This window comes from Astatotilapia calliptera, chromosome 13 (genome assembly GCF_964374335.1).
Source record: "Astatotilapia calliptera chromosome 13, fAstCal68.1, whole genome shotgun sequence".
Taxonomy (NCBI): Eukaryota; Metazoa; Chordata; class Actinopteri; order Cichliformes; family Cichlidae; genus Astatotilapia; species Astatotilapia calliptera.
Window position 1 is genome coordinate 4,970,082 of NC_137434.1, and position 17,904 is coordinate 4,987,985.

At 39.8% G+C, this 17,904-nt stretch overlaps 2 protein-coding genes across 3 annotated transcripts; one reads left to right on the plus strand and one right to left on the minus strand.

Annotated features, from left to right (window-relative positions):
• Positions 1-1,637, plus strand: LOC145419758 (uncharacterized). Of its 2 annotated transcripts, XM_080288168.1 has the most exons (5): positions 1-367; positions 453-538; positions 616-870; positions 988-1,080; positions 1,202-1,637. In XM_080288168.1, the coding sequence occupies exons 3-5, from the start codon at positions 646-648 to the stop codon at positions 1,373-1,375; spliced, it is 492 nt and encodes a 163-aa protein (XP_080144294.1). In that variant the 5' UTR covers positions 1-367; positions 453-538; positions 616-645; the 3' UTR covers positions 1,376-1,637. The 2 variants fall into 2 exon arrangements, with proteins under 2 accessions (XP_080144294.1, XP_080144295.1); XM_080288169.1 differs by lacking the exon at positions 1-367 and having other exon boundaries at positions 393-538.
• A 6,144-nt stretch (positions 1,638-7,781) lies between these two features.
• Positions 7,782-17,055, minus strand: LOC113035023 (RING finger protein 122-like). Its single transcript, XM_026190259.2, has 6 exons — positions 16,149-17,055; positions 12,207-12,363; positions 11,016-11,058; positions 10,850-10,891; positions 8,909-8,991; positions 7,782-8,042 (listed from the first exon to the last, which is right to left on the minus strand). The coding sequence occupies exons 1-6, from the start codon at positions 16,171-16,173 to the stop codon at positions 7,928-7,930; spliced, it is 465 nt and encodes a 154-aa protein (XP_026046044.2). The 5' UTR covers positions 16,174-17,055; the 3' UTR covers positions 7,782-7,927.
• Between the last annotated feature and the right edge of the window lie 849 nt (positions 17,056-17,904).

Here is a 17,904-nt window from a genome sequence, read left to right on the forward strand (position 1 = left end):
ATATGAATGGGGTCTGAATGCCAAAATTAAGTTAGTTCTGCTGTAAGGTGCAGATTTGCATCATGTTGCTAGGAAACAAACTGGTTTGAATCAAATTTATTTTCAAAGCTGTAACGGTGTCTTACTTTTAGGATTTCTGTCACAGGCCTACACTTGGTTACAACTCTGCTTATTTTACAAATTTGTTTTTGTTTTTCTTCAGTTGACATGTGACCAAATCTGCACTCAAAAGCTGTATTCTGAAATTACAGTTAAGTTTTGATGCATAATTGCAATGGACGCCATCAGATATGAAAACTGCTATGCACCCAGTGAGGTTTCCAAACAGACGGTTCCTTCAGACTGGAGAAATGTTGAGTGGACTGACGTACGTTTCCCTTCTGCTTTCTGAGGATCATAACAGGACGTCAGCTCTGTGCTTTGCTGTCTGACTCTGTGCTTTACTCTGACAGAAAATGAAAGTCTATCTGAATTCTGACCAAGCTGTTACTGCCAAGGATCTGCTCAGCATGTTTTTGGATGTGTCATCTCTGTTCAGGTAACTGTCTTACAAACGTGCTTTAGAAATGCAAAATTCACTTTCATTTGCTTCACGATTTTCCTCTCGTACTTCAGACGATTGTGAAAAACAATCACAGATACGGGATGGTGCATTACCGCAGTGCTGATGAAGCTGCCGTGGCTTTGAGGGAAATGAAGAGCAGCACCAAAGTCTTCTTCGTAGCTCAAGTAGGCATCAGGGAGGTCAGAGAGGGCCCCAAGGATAAAAGATCCGAACGTCCCCATCGAGCACCACCAGGCAGCTGTAGTTACCGCCCACTGCACAGACGTCCCATTCTGTGGGAACCACTGTTTCCAGCTTACAGACAGGTAATGAAACATTTGGACTCCCACAAAAAAGAAAAAAAATCTAAAGGTTTGTTTTTTTTATGGCTGATGATGGATGTTTTGATAATTTTATGAAATCTTTTGTTTTTCTCTCGTCAGACTGTGTCTATTGAAATTGATAACCTCCCACGATCTTGGTATGAAAGAGACCTGCTGCTCAGCCTCCTCCCTCCGACCACCATTGATGTAAAGGTGCTTACTCTCCAGCATTTAAAAGCACTGATTCAGAGAAATACATATGTACACAGCACTGAAAGTTTTAAATACTGTTTCTATTGTTTTAACATGTATGCTCTGTATTATGACCGTGCAGATATTTAAGAGAAAAGCCTGTGTGGTCTTGCCGGACTTCTCCAGTGCCTTGAGGCTCAGAGATTTGTTAAACAGTGCCCTTCACCACCTCCGCTTTATCTTTTCACCTCGTGGAAGACGGAGGTGCCCCACAGTGAAGATATCAGCAGCCGGCACCGTGCTCTGCTCTCGGTGACCTGTGACCTCTGCATGCTGTTACATATACAGATCAACACAAAAGCAACAATAACACAACTTCAGTATAATAATAAATGTAAATGCTGCTGTAGAGCTGGACCCATTATTTCTGCATTACATGTGTTACATGATTAAAACCAGAGAAAACAGGAGCTTAAAAGATGGGAAACAATAACACAACCAACATGCACAGTGATCATGGAACCTGAGTGGGATATATTAGAGAGCAAGTGGCCATTTTTTCCTCAAAGTTGCTGTGCTAGAGTCAGTAAAAAGCAAGGTTTCAGAATACACAGAACGTCACAGTTTGCTGTGTACTGGGCTGCATAGCTGCAGACCAGTCAGGCTGCCCATGCTGACCCCTATCCACCACTATGAGCACCAACAATGGGCACTTGACCATCAGAACTGGACCACAGAGCAATAGAAGAAGGTGTCCTGGTCGGATGAATCACGTCCTCTTTTACATCACATACATGCCTCGGTGCATGAGCCTGTGTGTAGGTGGCGACTGCCTGGTACCAGGATGCACCGCGGGAACAACACAAACCAGCGGAGGCAGTGCTGTGCTGGGAAAACTTGGGTCCTGCTGTAAAACTGGGGTTAATGATTGATGTGGCATGAGGGGGAAGTTGGCAGTCACTGATCTGAGTAAACAGAAAGCTTACAAAACAATGCCCCACTAGTGACAGAATTCTGGCTACCTTGCAACAATGCCACCTAAGTTTAAATGAGCCTAGGAACTCTAATTTAGTTTCTGTTCCACAGGGGAGAGAATCGGAATCTTTATTAATCCAAGACAATTAGAACAGTAACCGACTGAACTAAATTAAATAATAAAATATATTATAAAGTTTACAATATATAAGAAATAGCTGTGATATATATAAATAGCTCAATTATAAATATCCAGAATATTACAGAGATGAGATACATATGACTGACATTTTACTCTAACCTGTCAAACTTTATTATTTCTTAATTTCACTGAAGAGCATGTGCAAAAGTAACTATTGCTCTGTGTACTGTGCATTAGATGGAGGAGTTGTACAGGCATGGATGACTTCCTGTGTCGTTCTGTGGTGCATTTGTGTAATCTCAGTCTCTCACTGAGCGTGCTCCTGTGACCGTTGGCATCTGCAACACCCCACCTGCCGCCCCAGCATGCAACAGCATAGAGGAAGAGTTATCACTGGCTCCGATTTGAGAGTCACGACCATCTCTGAGCAGCATATCAAAGACATTACATTTGTGCAAATTAATTGCATGCTGGGTTGTCAAATGTTTGTGTGTTGGAGGTATTTCCACTCTTTGTTTTATTAAAAATGGAAAAAACCCAACTTGTTTTTTTTAGTATACTTTTCAGTTAACGAAAAGACTCACAAACAAGCTGCAGCTTAAGGTATTGCAGTCTTCAGCTGCAAGGGATTTTCATCCGAGTAAAAAAACAATTTTTCCATTTTATTTTTGTTAAAAACATTAAACTAAAGCTGAACTTCAATCACATCTTCTTTATAATCCACAAAGTCAAAATAGCAACAACAGTGAGTTGTTGTTGAGTTGTGTGACATCGGGTTGCCTCTGTGTTTTTTTGTTTAGGGAAGTGACTTCTGGTACATCCCTGTGCTGATGATGGAATACAACAGTCAGTTCCTGGGAATGAAGAGGCAGGAATAACAGTGACTAGCTTGTGTATTGTATATCTGAGATCATGTGACACATGTTCATTTTATGTGAACCATAAAGTACAATATGTATCATGAGTAGATGGATGTATTATCCTTTATTACACTCTCAAATACGATAAAGTTTTTCTTCATCCTCCTGGTTTATTTGTTTTGTTTTCTTCGAGTCAGGTTATGCCAGATGTGGCATCATCTTGCAGGAGGATAACAATCAGCCCATTTGCTGACTGAGAGACTACAGCCACTTAGAGTTGTGCACCCAGAAAGAGGAAAGAGACATTAGGTGAGTCACTAAGCCCAGAGATTTGATTGCTTATACACGCATGGATGCCAAGGAAACAAAAACAACCATTCCAGACAAAGACGAAAACATAAATAGAACCATATGCTCTTTGATATCTATTTATAATTAAGGCAACAAGTCATGTACTGAGAGAACCTGTGAACCAGCTTATCCCCTCCCTTTGCGATTATCCTCTCTATCTTCTAATCATTCTCTCCACTTGCTGTAATGAGGTAATTTGTCTGCAGAACACTGAATGCATGCTGATATCTGAGACTTCTTGAAGTTAAATATTTACTTTATGAGGAACTGTGGACTACTTTCAGGGCATGTGGGAATATAGATGTTAGAACATTTGTAGTGTGGTGTTTTGGGGACTCAAATGAAATTTCTGCCTTTTCAAGTGTCTGCAGGTAATCCGGTTAATCAGTGTCAACAATCAATAGTTAGCATCTTTGAAAACCTTTTCGTGACACAATTGATGTGTTCTTGCACAAATACCCTGATGTCATACCTGAGCAGGGAATTTCCAGACATTTGCTGACTCTGTGCAACAGCTTTCTTTTGTCTCTGCTTTTGTGTTGTGCATATTTATGCAGTAAGACGTGCATCTTTGTACCTGTACGGTCGCTTATTTGTCCCTGTAAAGACCCTGTAGTAGACCAGAAATTCTGTTTATGAGTTAAGAAGACTTAGATGTAAACATTATAAACTGGTCCACCCCAAGGATCGATCCCCCGGCACAAGCAGATTATAATGTATGCGGTGAAGAGCCAGGAGGACCTGTGATTTCTAACTCCTGGAAACCAAACAACCTCCGGCTAAGTGGATGGCACAACACAGAAGAACTACCTCGTTGGGTCAGGACTCCACAGTCTGTTACACCTACAGGCCAGTGGGCACTTGTTCACTTGTACACATCCTAGACAGGGAGGAACGCTGGTTTGAGCGGGACGTCAGTGAGACCATTTACATGAAAAAAGGAAACACACACTTCTGAACTGAGGAGGGCGCCCAAGTGTACATATGCAGCCATTTTCCAACTCTCTCTGTAAGGCACTCATGACGTTTGATCAATGGTCGTGACAGTTTTCATATTATTGATCATTAAACTGACCTCATGGCCCAATGCTAGTCAGTGGTGCTAGTTTCTGTTAGGTTGGGGTTGAGACAGGTTGATGAAGCTTGCAGTCAGAAGAAGTCACTTGGATGAGAGAGGAAATGTTTCTCCCTCTGAAAACATTACAGATGAACAGAATCGACTGTCTGAGAGTTCAGTATATCGTGACTTCCTGTAATAAATACAGGCAGAAATGGTGATATGAAATAATCAGATTGTTATTACAGGCACACCAGAACTTTGAAGCTGAATGCTGAGGTCAGTATGCTAGCAAACTAACAGTAATAATGCTAACATTACTAATGTTTCAAAAGTAATGTTTGCTATTTTAGTTTAGCATGTCAGTGGATTAGCAGGTACGCTGATGAAAATAGCCTGTAATTCTTTTGATATGTGGCTGCAAACCATTAAGGCTTCTTCAGTTTGCTGGATTAAACCAAAGAAGCCTCTTGGATGAAAGGTGAAACCAAAAAGAGGTCCAGCTGCTTTCATTTCAAGCATTTAAGTCTACCATGAACTTTATGACTGAGAACCTACACAGACATTTAGGCACAAACCATAAAATGTAACACAGATTAAATTTTTGACTGAATGAAGGTGCTGGATAAACGTCAACAGATATGTGAATACTTTAATTTTAAAGTAATCTGGATCCCCACTGGGGACCAGTTATGGTTTTTACAGCATCCCATAGCGGTACAATAATTGTCTGGTTTCTTCAAAGCTCAAAGTGTTTGATGGAGAGACGAACCAACAGGCTGAGGTTGTCAACACCAAAGACACTGCTAAAAAGATAACAACAAACTGCATTTAAACTTACACAGAATTATTGGTGGGTACATTTATATAGCACCGATAAGGTGGCACCTCATTGGTTATAACACTGTGATTATTCTGTATGAGGACACATTGTAAAAGATCAGAGTTGCTAAAATATAGCGAGAGTACCAACAGGCTTTTCTTTCATATATTAAAATGACAACATAGAAATAAACAGTTTTAATTGTGTACATGTAACAAATCTAGACAAAAAAAAAAGACGTGGGTCCAGACAACCTTATCAAAAAGCTGATTGTACTGAATATATTTTAGAAGTCAGAAACTGTTATAGTTACAGTTTACACAGTACTTAACCTGTATAACATGGTGAACACAGAGAATTATAATTATGATGTACCTCACTTGTTCTCGGACAGGCTCTTTCATGTCACTGCAGTCCCTTCTTACTTTAGCAAGTGTAGCTCTTCACACATGGGGAGCTAAGATTGCCTTAAAGATGAATTAGTTCATGTTAGCACTCCTGCAAAAGTGCTGTGTCATCACAGACTCACAGTATATTTTACTGAAACCTTGTTATGATTTTTTTTTTTAAAGAAGAAGAAACAAATATCAAAATCAGGTATATTTTAGTGGGTGAGTCACTCGAGACATTTGGGACATGGCTACCTTCACTCAGCTTGGCAACCCAGTATAGTACAGAGCTGACTGAGAAATAGTAGATACACCTGAATAAATACACCTCTTCCTCTTGTTAGTTCAAAATAATCCCATTTCCTTAAGTTAAATCAGCCCCGTGGGTCATTTTGCACTTTCTTTACAGTCTCTGCATTCATCATCATCATCATCATCGTTGTCGTCTCATCACACAGAGACAAAGGAGGTTCAGATCTCTTCATAACATTGTCAAGAGACTGCACTTTTTTTCTCAGGCTCTATGAAAATGTAGCAAACGATCAAAGCAAATCATGTTCACAAGGAGCTGCATGTCATTTTTGGGTAAAGTAAAAGAACAAAAAAAACAAGCAGACTGGAGTTTGTCATACAAACATTTCTCAGAGGCAGAGCTGCTCTGAAGGCAGAAATAATCTCATTAGTTCAGTTATAGTAAAGCTATATTATCTGACCCCACTTGATCAACAACCTGAAGCAAAACTTGTGTCTATATTAAACTGGAGCCTTTTGAAGTCTGAAGTTTAGACTTATGTCTGACAAGTTTCACTTTCACTGTTCACATGTAGCACCGACTCTTCCACCATAACCAGCAAACTGAATTTCAAACACGAACCGTAACAACTTTGTCATCACAGGTTGATGAAGGGAAGCATGATTTGTGGTCTGAGTTATTGTTGTTTTTGTTGTTTGTTTGTTTTTTTGACAAAACTACATGGATGCTACATTTTTCACTTCAAATCCAGTTTCTTTTTCTCTTTTATATTACAAAGTCTCTTAAATACTTCATCTGTTTTTAGTGGGCTTTGCATTGTATGCATCTTGAAGGCACTTGTCCATTAGTTTACACATCTGGCTTGACTGTGTTAAAGCTACAGTGGACAAAATCGTTTTGGCAACAATGAAAAAAAAGAAAATCGATAACCTCCCAGCACGCTGTAATCCAGCAGTTGCAGAGGAAAGTGGACTGCTGCACTTTCTCTGGGTTTTGTTTTCAGGCTTTAAAAAGCTAGCTCATGATCGGCGAGGCAATCCGCACAGACTGGAATAGCTGATCGCCAAGAGGTGAAATAATAATTCTGTGACCACACCATTAAAAAGTAGCTTTATTTAAATCTGACTCCAGATTATCCCACTGTGAAGTGCTGCACCTCTCCCTCCACGTCTGCTCCACTTGGATTGCTAACTCTTGGTGTGCCCATGCTCACTGAATCTCTTCCACCTCTGTTCAAAACAGTCAAACCTCACTTGATGCCAGCTGGGAAAAGAGGACAAACTTGAAGAGAGCCAAAACTGAAAAACTTAGTGCTACCTTCTGACCTCATATGCCTTTTTGGCCTTAAACAAGTCCTCCACTAGAAACTGCTTTCTGGTCTCTGGGCCATTCCCAGCTATGGTCGATAGTGATGATCATCGCTATCATGGTTGTGTTAGTTTGACTTTAAAAAAAGTCTGTTTTGTGTCTGCAAAGCTAGTCATGAGTGGGTGATCCAAACATACCCAGAGCACTTGGAGCTGTGCATGGCTGCACAAAGGGAGAATAACACCAAACTAAATCAATAGACTCTAAATTGCAAGTGTACACCTTTTATCTAAAGAAATGAATTCCAAGCAGGAACATGCAGGACCTTCAGGTGGGAGAGAGAGGTTTGAGTTCTGTGAATTCAATGATGGGAAAGCCATATGAGATGGCTGGTTATTTTTGAACTTTCTCCTTTTTTCTGCCTTTGGTTGATTTCAACCTACTGCAACTCTATCATGAATGCCGTGTACATACAGATTAAATGTGGTTACCATTCCAATCTCTCACCTTATTCAGTTTGCCGGGAATGTTCTTTGGCTTTCCTTATTTACTCTCATATCTATATTTATTTTCACTTTCAGAAGAGCTCTGCCTCATAAATACTCACATTACTAAAAGTACTGTGTGTCAGATTGTGGAACAGGATTCTGTACAGTGACAGGTCAATTGACTGAAGAGCCGTGGAGTGCTGCTGGACGTACGCTCCACTCTCAGACCTCCAGGAGACTCTGAGGCACTGGTTGCTGGTGGTCAGGCTGGAGGCGACAAATGGGCTTGTTGCACATGGGGCACACGCTGCGAATCTCTAACCATTTTAGCAGACACCTGCATAAATGTGGATAGACATGAGGCAAAGACACAAAGTTGCAAAGTTATGTGAAAAGGTTCAGTTTTAACCACGTAGCATCCATCAGATCACCAGAGAAATACTTAAGGTTCCATTTTAGCAACATGTTAAACAAGCACAGTCCCAGAAGCAAGATCATGTTACCTTTTAACTCAGCTCCTTTACATGGATTTTGGCCTTTCAGCTTTCCTATTTTAAGATTTAAACCTGAATACACCAAGTAGGTGAAAAGTCTATATAAAAGGGTCAATATGAACTGAACCTACCCTGCCCCAAAAAAGATCCCTGGCGACCTAGTGATGGTTTAGTGGTTAAAAACACAACAAAAGAGAAATACAGGAACAGTGACAGCTCACACACTTTGTAAACAGCATGTACATTCCAGAAGCTGGTCTAAAACTGCTGCTGTTATTGTCACACCTAAGCTGCAGGGTAAATTCAAGGCTCAGTTACAAAGGTCCTCCTGTTCAAACATGCACGGTCAAGAGTTCTTAGAAATCTGGTAGTCATTTCCTGCGAGCGTTGCTGGGCATCTTTTTCCAAATTCTACGGCCTCGGTGACTGCGTCAGCTGCTAATTGAAGGCAGAGACCAGCAAGAAATTTGCACATGTCGTTTCTCCAGCTGGTCGAGATCCTTGCACATTTCACTAAAACTTTTAAGCTTTAAAAAAGACGAATGGAGCCACGGTCAGGCAGTCAGCTTAGGTGCATGATTACAAGTTTGTGAAACCACTAAAACAAATGAAACATGTTTTGAGTTTGGAGTTTTCGTAACATGGAGTCAGTTGTTTGCTCTCATGAAGGTTTGATAATTACCATGGAATGATGTACTAAACAACTTACTTTTTGTGAAAAGCATGGGAACACGGGCACACTCCAAGCTCGTCCCTGCTGCGAAACTCTTCCAAGCACACCGCACATGTTTGCTGAAAAGGCCAAATGACGGTTTAATTCAAAATTCAAAACGACTACCTTTTTTTTTACACTTATTGTGTAACATCTGGGTGTGATTTCACAATAGAGACCATCTTTTCATTCGCTCATTGGTAGCTTAAAAGTTACATTAAGATATAGCAGTTACTATAATTTTTCAGAGATCTTCCTGAAGCTCCTGAAGCACACATTTATTGCTAGCAGTGAGTACCTCGCCTGTTTCTCTTGGGTGAATAACCACAATACCAATTTTGGCATTTAATCAGTTATTCGATTGCTTTACTTTTCCAAAATCTAGTTACGCTTATTATGATGTATCAAACTGCTAAAATAATGAATTATAAATACATAACATCTAGCACAAAGTGGTAGCTACAGTCATGAAGCCATGCCCGTGGAGCACCTGTAACAGCCATAACTTAAAGTAAAGTCTGTAGGACTTTATCAGTGGCTCCTACACAATGTGGCTTCAGTTCACTGAGTTTTGTGGGCATTTGTTTATGCACAAAGGTCCTGTCACAGCGTGTCAGCTGGGTTGAGGTCTGGACTTTGACTGGGTAACTTTGATTCTTTTCTTTTTTTACCCATGCGGGTTGTAGATTTGCATCTGTACCTGGGATCACTGACCTGTTTTATGACCCAGTTTGGGTCAAGCTTTATCTGTCAGACAGATGGCATATTTGACTCAGAATACTTTGGTATACAAAGGAGTTAATGGCTGACTCAGTGACTGCAAGGTGCCCAGGCCCTGTAGACTGACCAGATCACTAAAAGCCAAATGTGAGGCAAAAACTGTTTTTGTGTAGGAGAAAGCGGGATGACAATGCTGAAAAGTAGACTGAAATTTGTCACGTCGAACTTGAAAATAAAACTCCAATCAATTGTGCATGTTACCAGATTGTAAATTACTATGTATGGGCCAACTATGCACCTGTTTGTATGTTTCACTTTTGATTAATCTAAATCTAGATGCCAAATCCATAGATTGGCATACTTTTTTCAGCCATATCTGACAATTTTTGCCATTTTTATCCAATTATGACCCCAAAAATCATTGTGTTAGTTCACACCATAGTTCCCTCCTGTGGGAAAACGAAAAATAACTCTAGCAAAGAAGACAAAAATTCTTTCTAAGAACATACTGCCACTTCATTTTTGTTGTAGAAGTTTGCATCATATTCAACAAAATCTGCTAGTTACATCTGATGACTTGTAATATTCGCTGAAGAGTATGGCATCGGACAGGTGACTATCTGACTATCATAAAAAACCTTCCCTTCATATATACTGGGTAAATGCTAGACTTTAGAGTCTATTTAAAATGTGGCTGTTATTTACTGTCATAATTTCAATGAAGCAGTACAGGTGTACTTAGTTTTTCACAGGACTGCCTAGATTACTCTGAGTGAAAACTTTCACATGACTGTAATTGCTGTAGCTAGCTAAACCTCAAAACCAGCAGCTAATGGTTAAAAAAGTAGTTCTAAAAGTAACTGGCAGGTTTTACATAATGTATAATGCTTTTACATGGTCTCCTCTTATTTGACCTTTAAAAATATGATGGCATTTTGCCATAAGAGTCAAAGGAGTAGGATGAAGTTTACACTTATCTGATCCTATCCTATATTTACGCTGCAGTCACACCAAACAATGGTTCCCTATTTCTTTGGTTGAATTATAGATTTACTACAGCTCAGCAGTAAATTAGGCTTCCATTTAATCCCTTTATTTGGTTTTGCTTTTCACAGTTTAAATCACTTAACAAAAAGGATGTATAACAAATATCTTTTAAATAGTTAACACTGGCTCTGGTTCCTGTTCATCTCAGCCCAGTTTGCCCCTTTAACTTACACCAAGTAGGCTCAGTTTCTTCTCCGCTCCTTTTAAAACAACCTGTTGAGAAGAAGGGATTTGTGTAAAATATATACATATAAATGGCAGTTCTCTAGAAAAAGCGCAAGTGTAACTGGATTACAATTTGGCACTTGTCATATTGGTCACAATATCAATATATTACCTCGTTGTAGCCGTACTGCCCTCTAGCACCTCGTCGCCTCAGTCTGTGAAGCACAAATAAGAAACATATTATTATTTAGATACATGAAAGCTCTAAACTATGTCTGATGCTTCCACATCTGTCTTCACCATTACAAGTCTTGTCATGCTGTAGGAATCAGCTGGGATAGTACTTTGAGCAGGCCTGGAATTCACACAACGTGAAATTCATGTATCAGCCTGTCCATCCACTCTTGTACTGAGCAGAACTGTAACTCTGTCAGGAATGTGCGCTTGTAGGAAAAAAATCTGGCTGAAATTCAGTTTTACTGCACTGATCACAAGCTGTGTAAAGCATAAATAGATTAGCATTATTTTGGGTTTGGGGAACAAGCAAATAGCTAGTTCACCAATCCCTTACTAAATTTGAAGGATAAGTAAAAGCACCTTTGTCTCCAGGGTATCTTCGCTACACCTTTGCTAGTGAAACCACAATATGACTGATGAAACATGACTTCATCAATCCATTTACACTGACTTTTTCCAGGAATGCTAGTGCTTGAAAGCAGCACCCTGTCCTAAACCTGTTCTGTCAGCACTTCATTTTGTCAAACAACAATGTTCCATGTATTTCCACATAATGCAATGACAGCGGAAAATACTATCTCCTAATGTTCAGAGTCAGCCATTAAGATCTGCTCATGTGAACCCACCCCATAATATAATTTAGCTTGTTTCAGCTGGACTGATAGTTTCATGTGACTCATTTCAACTCCCATATGAATGCCAAATGATAAAAGATGATACGAAGAAATGAGTCTGGCTGTGGATGAAACACAGTTGCAAGAAACTGAGAAATAAGATGTTTTGTTTTGTAACACACTCCAATATAGGTAAAAAAAAAAATCCTGTATAAGTGAATGGAGGATTAAATATGTCTTGGAACTATTTTTGATTCTTTTGTTATTTGTATTTGTAAGTTAGGTGTACAATTCTGTCTACTTAACAACAGATTTTATGATGTTTATTAAAAGAGAAAGACCCATTTATTATTTGGAATTAGAGATCAATTCCGCTGAGAGTCTGACAGACTTAGAATGAATTAATGCACATGACTAAATGGTGACTAGTTCATAGAAACACACAAATATAAGAGTTTTGTAGAGCTATCTGATGCAGGAGCTCTAAAGCTGCACTGCCTTTTGTCCTGTACCTGAACAGGTAGCAGCAGAAGATGAGGCTGAGCATGAGGATGAAGAGGCCGATGCCCAGGATGATTATGTAGACGTTGAGCGGCAGTTCGTGCAATGTTTCTGATGTCATCTTGCAGTAAGGATCAGAGTTCTGCAGTCCGAGGTTACATAGACACCCTAAGAGAATAGGATACACACAGAGGAAAAAGACTGCACCCAGTGTATAAACTACCTCAACCTGTATTAAAACAGCTAGAGCAACACAGTTTGGCTCACAAGAAAACTACTTCCATAACTACTTGCACGTTAGTGTAAACCAGTCCCACCACAATAGCTTAACACAGCTGATTTTTTATACTAAGGAAATTTGCTTTAATGACATAATAAACATTTTAGTTGTTCAGATTTATGAAAAGGTATTTTGAGCTATATAATAAATACCTATAGCAGCAATCATTTATGAATAGTTTCAAATTAAAATACAGTTAATTATTAAACTGGATCATTTTATAATATCAGTGTATAATATTTCCATAATACGTTGGTAGTGGCCTGTATGTAAGGCTCACTGTTCATATATCTTGACACAAAGAACAAGCCACTCATGAATATAGTGTTGGTGATAATGCAAATACGGATTCATGGTTTCTCATGCCTGATTGTATGGCAACACAATAAACAAAGCTATTAGTCAGCTAATTCAGCTGTGGAATTAAAATGCCAACAGAAATCATTAGGAAAGAAAGAAAGCATGCTTGCTTTTTCTGCACAGAATATTTATGACCTAAATAGTTTGCAAAATTCATAAAGATGTGGGAAAGCTTCTATTTAATTTTATTCTGAACAATTTATGTCCTTTGTCTGTAGTTCTGAAATGACCCTAATAGCCCAATATGTTATAGAGACATATATATATGTGCACAAAAGGAAAGGAAAAGCTAATATACACAATTGTTTTTTAATTTTTTTAAACAATTTTTTGCAATGCTTCATAACTATACTGTTTAACAGGTTCTTTTTGTTCTCTTCAGACTTGTCACTAGAAAACTCTGATGAACCAGATGTACCCTACTTGCCCGGCATCAAGTGGCAGATAAATTTATCCCTTTGCTAGGAAGCTAATGCCCATTTACCTAGCTGTAATGTTCGAACTTTTATTTTGAAATCACCGGATGTAGATAGGTACGCCGGCTGTGTGTTCATGTGCTAGCTTAGCAGTTTACAGTTGCGTGGATGCTTGTTCTATATATACGGAATAAAAGAATCAGTATGAAGACTCCGAAGCGATTTCTTCATAAGCAGTGAAGACACAACACTAGCTATTATCTTCATATCAAAACGTTGCCATTAGCTACTTAGCTAAAGGCTATGTAGCCTTAGCTAAAGGCTATGTAGCCATTAGCTTGACCAGAGTAGTAGCTAAGAGCTAAGGACTGATCAACGTGTAACATTTAGCAGCTACAACCAGAACTTTCCTCGGCAGTTGTTGGACAACAAGTAGCCTAGAGTTGTTATCAGTTGTTAATGTTGCCTGCATTAGCAAACATTTTAGCCTTTAAAACCAGGCTGTTAAACTTGTTTCAAAAAATATACTAGTCTGGACTTCCCATGTGTGTCACGTTGCTATTTTAGATCAAGGGAATGAAGGTCAACAACATAAGTTTAACACCTGTGTGTATAAACACATTTTTATGTGAGTATTAGACCACCCAGCTCCACCAGAGGTTTCGGTTGGGCTCACTAAAAAGAGCCGGCTCTTTCAGCTCCGAACCGGCTCTTCAGGTTGTTTTGTTGCTTTAATTAATTTATTATTAACAATAATATAAAATTATGCACAAAAGGAATTACTAATGTACAAAAAAAGTGGTTTTATTTATATATGTTTATATATAAATATATGCGGTGGCCCCTAGAGACAAAACACGTACAAACTCCAAAACACATTTCTAGCATGAACTGAACTTCCAAAACAGAGCTACCTAGATCACTTAAATTACACAATTGAAAGCATGAAAGCATATGTGTGTTGTTTATGTATTTATACACAAGCATTCATATATAGTCAAATAATTTAAAAAAAAATGTTAATTTACCTGTTATTACCACACACCAAATCCGGTGGTTGGTACTTGCTGGCTTGTGTAGCCACTAGGTAACAAAAGCTCAACACTGCCCCTAACATCCTGGAGCACTTCTGTTGTCTTTTGTACGTGTTTTGAGTTTTTATGTGCTTCTGAGTTTTTACATGCTTTGGAGTTTGTACGTGTTTCAGAGTTCGTATGTGATTTGAAGTTTGTATGCGCTTTGTCTCTAGGGGCCACTGTAAATATACGTTTATTTATTCACTCCACATAAAATGTAATAAATAAATCATATAATACAAAAATAAACTATTCACATTTCAACTTTTAACTATTTAAATTTTCAGCTTTTTCCTTTTACAAATTTAAAGTGAAATACCACAAAACACTGCAAACCACAACACAATTAAATATAAATTATAATATGAAAATAAAAAGAACATGTATATTCTCTGTCATATGGACCTGCATGAATAAACTTTCTGAATCCTTTGTCCCTGGCTCTTTCTGTCTTTCCCTCCCGCTCTGTTCCTGTGCTACTGAGCATAACTACCGCCCCTCCCCCCCTCTGCCCAGCATAAAGCACAAGGCTCGCATGTTGAGTGAAGCGGGAAAAAAGTGCGAGAGAGGGTGAGAGAGAAAAAACAAAACAACAAAAAACCCACGGCTAGCGATAAGGAGCCGGCTCGCGTCGTTCATGTCAAACACCCGGCTCTAAGAGCCATTTCGTTCGCGACCGACCCATCACTACTCCACAGTGGATGTAGGGTTGGGTTTTAGGGGGTGCACTCTTGTGTCTGTGCAGTCTGTAAAGCCTGGCACACGAGCTGCACACGACATCTGTGTAGCCTCTTGTCTCAAATTGCAAACTGCTTACCCTGTTAGCATTCTTAGATAGAGTGTTTGAATTCAGGGGAAAGTTGTGGGAAAGTATTGTGGGATTTTGGGGTCAGATTTTTGTTTCTGGTGATGTTTGCTATCCTCATGATGAAGACAGAGAAAACAAGCAGCTTTCCACACCCTAAAATAGACCGGCTTTAATATGAACTTTTATATCTCTCCTTGCATCACAAAGGAATGTGTTCTACTTGCTTTTTGGCCCAACACCCCTTAGTTTAGCTTGGGGAGAAACAAGTTCTTAGCCTGAGGGGTTTGAGCAAGGCACTTTTCATTCCATGCAACAAACGTCAGGTTTAAACCACAGTAATTAATGTTTTCACAAGACTAAAGTGCAAGAAGTTAAGCTACAGTGGAGGAAGTCTGGTTCAGAAGTCACTCTCTAATGGACAAGGGTCACTGCAGCAGGTGACAGTCTCAGGGGGTTTTAGGAGGAGGGTTAAGGAGGACGTCTGGACGAAGGAGGTAATCTTAGCACGATGCTAGTAAATCATTGATAGTGGAGCACTAAAGGCTAGGCTACTGTGCACATGCATTAGTTGGGGATAGGCTTATATCATTGTTAAACATGACTAGTTTTATTTTGATGTGTTTTGGATGGAAAATTTGTAGAAATGTGTAGCATAAAAATCTTTAAGATGATTAAGTAGGAAAAACTTTTTTGCAGTCATTTTTTTTAAAATTATAAAAATAGTAAAACATGTTGTGGCCTAGTTGTTACTGTTGTCATAACTTCATGACATCAGGATAGGGTTGGGTCAGCTCTTCACTAATCTAGTGACTGGAAAGTCCTTCCTCACCTCATAGTAACAATTATATATAAACATGTCTTACCTACAAACAGCTTAATAATGTATAAATCAGTTGCTAGAAAACACCAGTAGCATTATCCAATCAAAATCAGTTGACTATGTATAAGGAAATCGTGGTGGAACAGCTTAATATAACTCTTTTAGGAGGGCAAACTGGCTCCAGGTCACTTACCGTTACACCAGTGGACAGGATGCATCAAATGTTCATATAGCAAACCCAGTAAGCCGTTCCAGTATCACAAACTATGATTTGCACAACTTTTCTGGGATTGTTTCCAGCACTGAAAATGATGTCCGCCTCCAGGTTCCTCTTATACCTGTGTTAAATCCTTGTGGTCTAGAGTCAGTACACCTGATCAGAGACACCTAGGACCTTGAACACAATGTTTCAGTCTGCTGGGATGATTTTACCCCATGAATGTCATAAAAAACATCCACTTATGTGAGATTTTGACTCCCAGACGGCTGCGAATGTATCAGAGGTAGAAACTAAAGTGCTCCTTTGTGCATTCCCCACAAATGACAAAGAATCCGAGTTGTGCTGATGAGAAGACACCAATGTCACTGACAAGACAAGGAAATGTATTCCAAATCCCATACAGCACTTTTGTTATGAGCCTCTGGCTTTGTTTCCCCCTTCAAAACACTGTGACAAGGCTGTCCTTCCCTTCCTCTTCTTCTGTTCTCTTTTCCCTTTCTTCTCACTCCTCTGTCCGCTCCTTTTAGATCTCCACGCCGCTTTCGTCCTCTCTGGCTGTGAAAACCTGCCGTTGCCAATTATGGAGAGACAAAGGGAGGGACGTGGACGGGTTCTCCCGGCAGCACAGCCAGCCAAGCAGGCAGGCAGCCTCTCAGTGTTCCCGTGGAAAGCAGCAACTCATCTCTTCCCCCGGCTTCCTGCTGTGAACACAGAACACGGGGAGGTATGTCAATGCAGGAAGACAATGCAGCCAATGGTAACTCAAACCTAGGGTCTCCTCTCTCCGCCTGTGGTTTCTTTTTTTTCTCTTTTCTTCTCACATTCACTCTCCTTCCTCGTCTCTCTTCCCCACGTTCTCTGTCTAAAGGTCTCAGTTTGTAAACAGATCCCTGCTCATGTGATTTGCTGTCTGCATCATAGCTCTGCTTTCACCGCCCCCTCCTTCCTCCCTCCTTCCCAGCTCGCCTGCGTGCCCTCCTTTTACCCCTCTGGGTTTTCCTTCCACCCACTCTCTCCCCCACCCCATCCCCACCTTCCTATGCAGCTGCAAGCTATTATTGAAGTAGCTGCAGAGCAGATGGCAGACAGGCAGATGAGGGGAAAGTCAGCGATATGACAGTTGAAAGATAGTTTGATTAATTAGATGCAGTGTTTTCCACTGATAAACAGCAACTCGCTTTGTTTATGCAAAACTCGTAACCCGAACCAAAGGGGAATTTTGAATCCCTCAAAACTTCCATAAGCCAACTTCCAACTGAACTAAAAATGTAACTGCCTCTGGGCCCTTGCCCATGTATAAAAATAGCTTCAATAAGCTCAATAATCGTAAAGATAAGTGTCAATTGCAGGCGATAAGACAGGAAGAGAGATGTTAGCAGATAGCTAATCATGATAGGTAAACATGGAAGGAATATGACACAGAAAGACAGAAGGTTCAGTACAGCTGTTATTGACAGACAGATGGATGGGTGTGTCACTGTGTTTGCTGGTTGTTGCTTTCACCTTTCCAGTGCTTTCACCTGTACAAATGAACCTAGCCAAAGGTAAACAGTCCAGAAAAACCACTGTAAATGCAGCCTGAGGTTATGGGCCAGGAAAAAAAAGGAAGAAATGTAGAGCTCTGCTAAGTGAGGATTAACGGGTTCAATGAGTTTCTACCCTCAGACCTGCTTTTATAGAAGAAAAATTACAACCTGCCTTATGACTTCAGCTTTTGGCCAGTAAATAC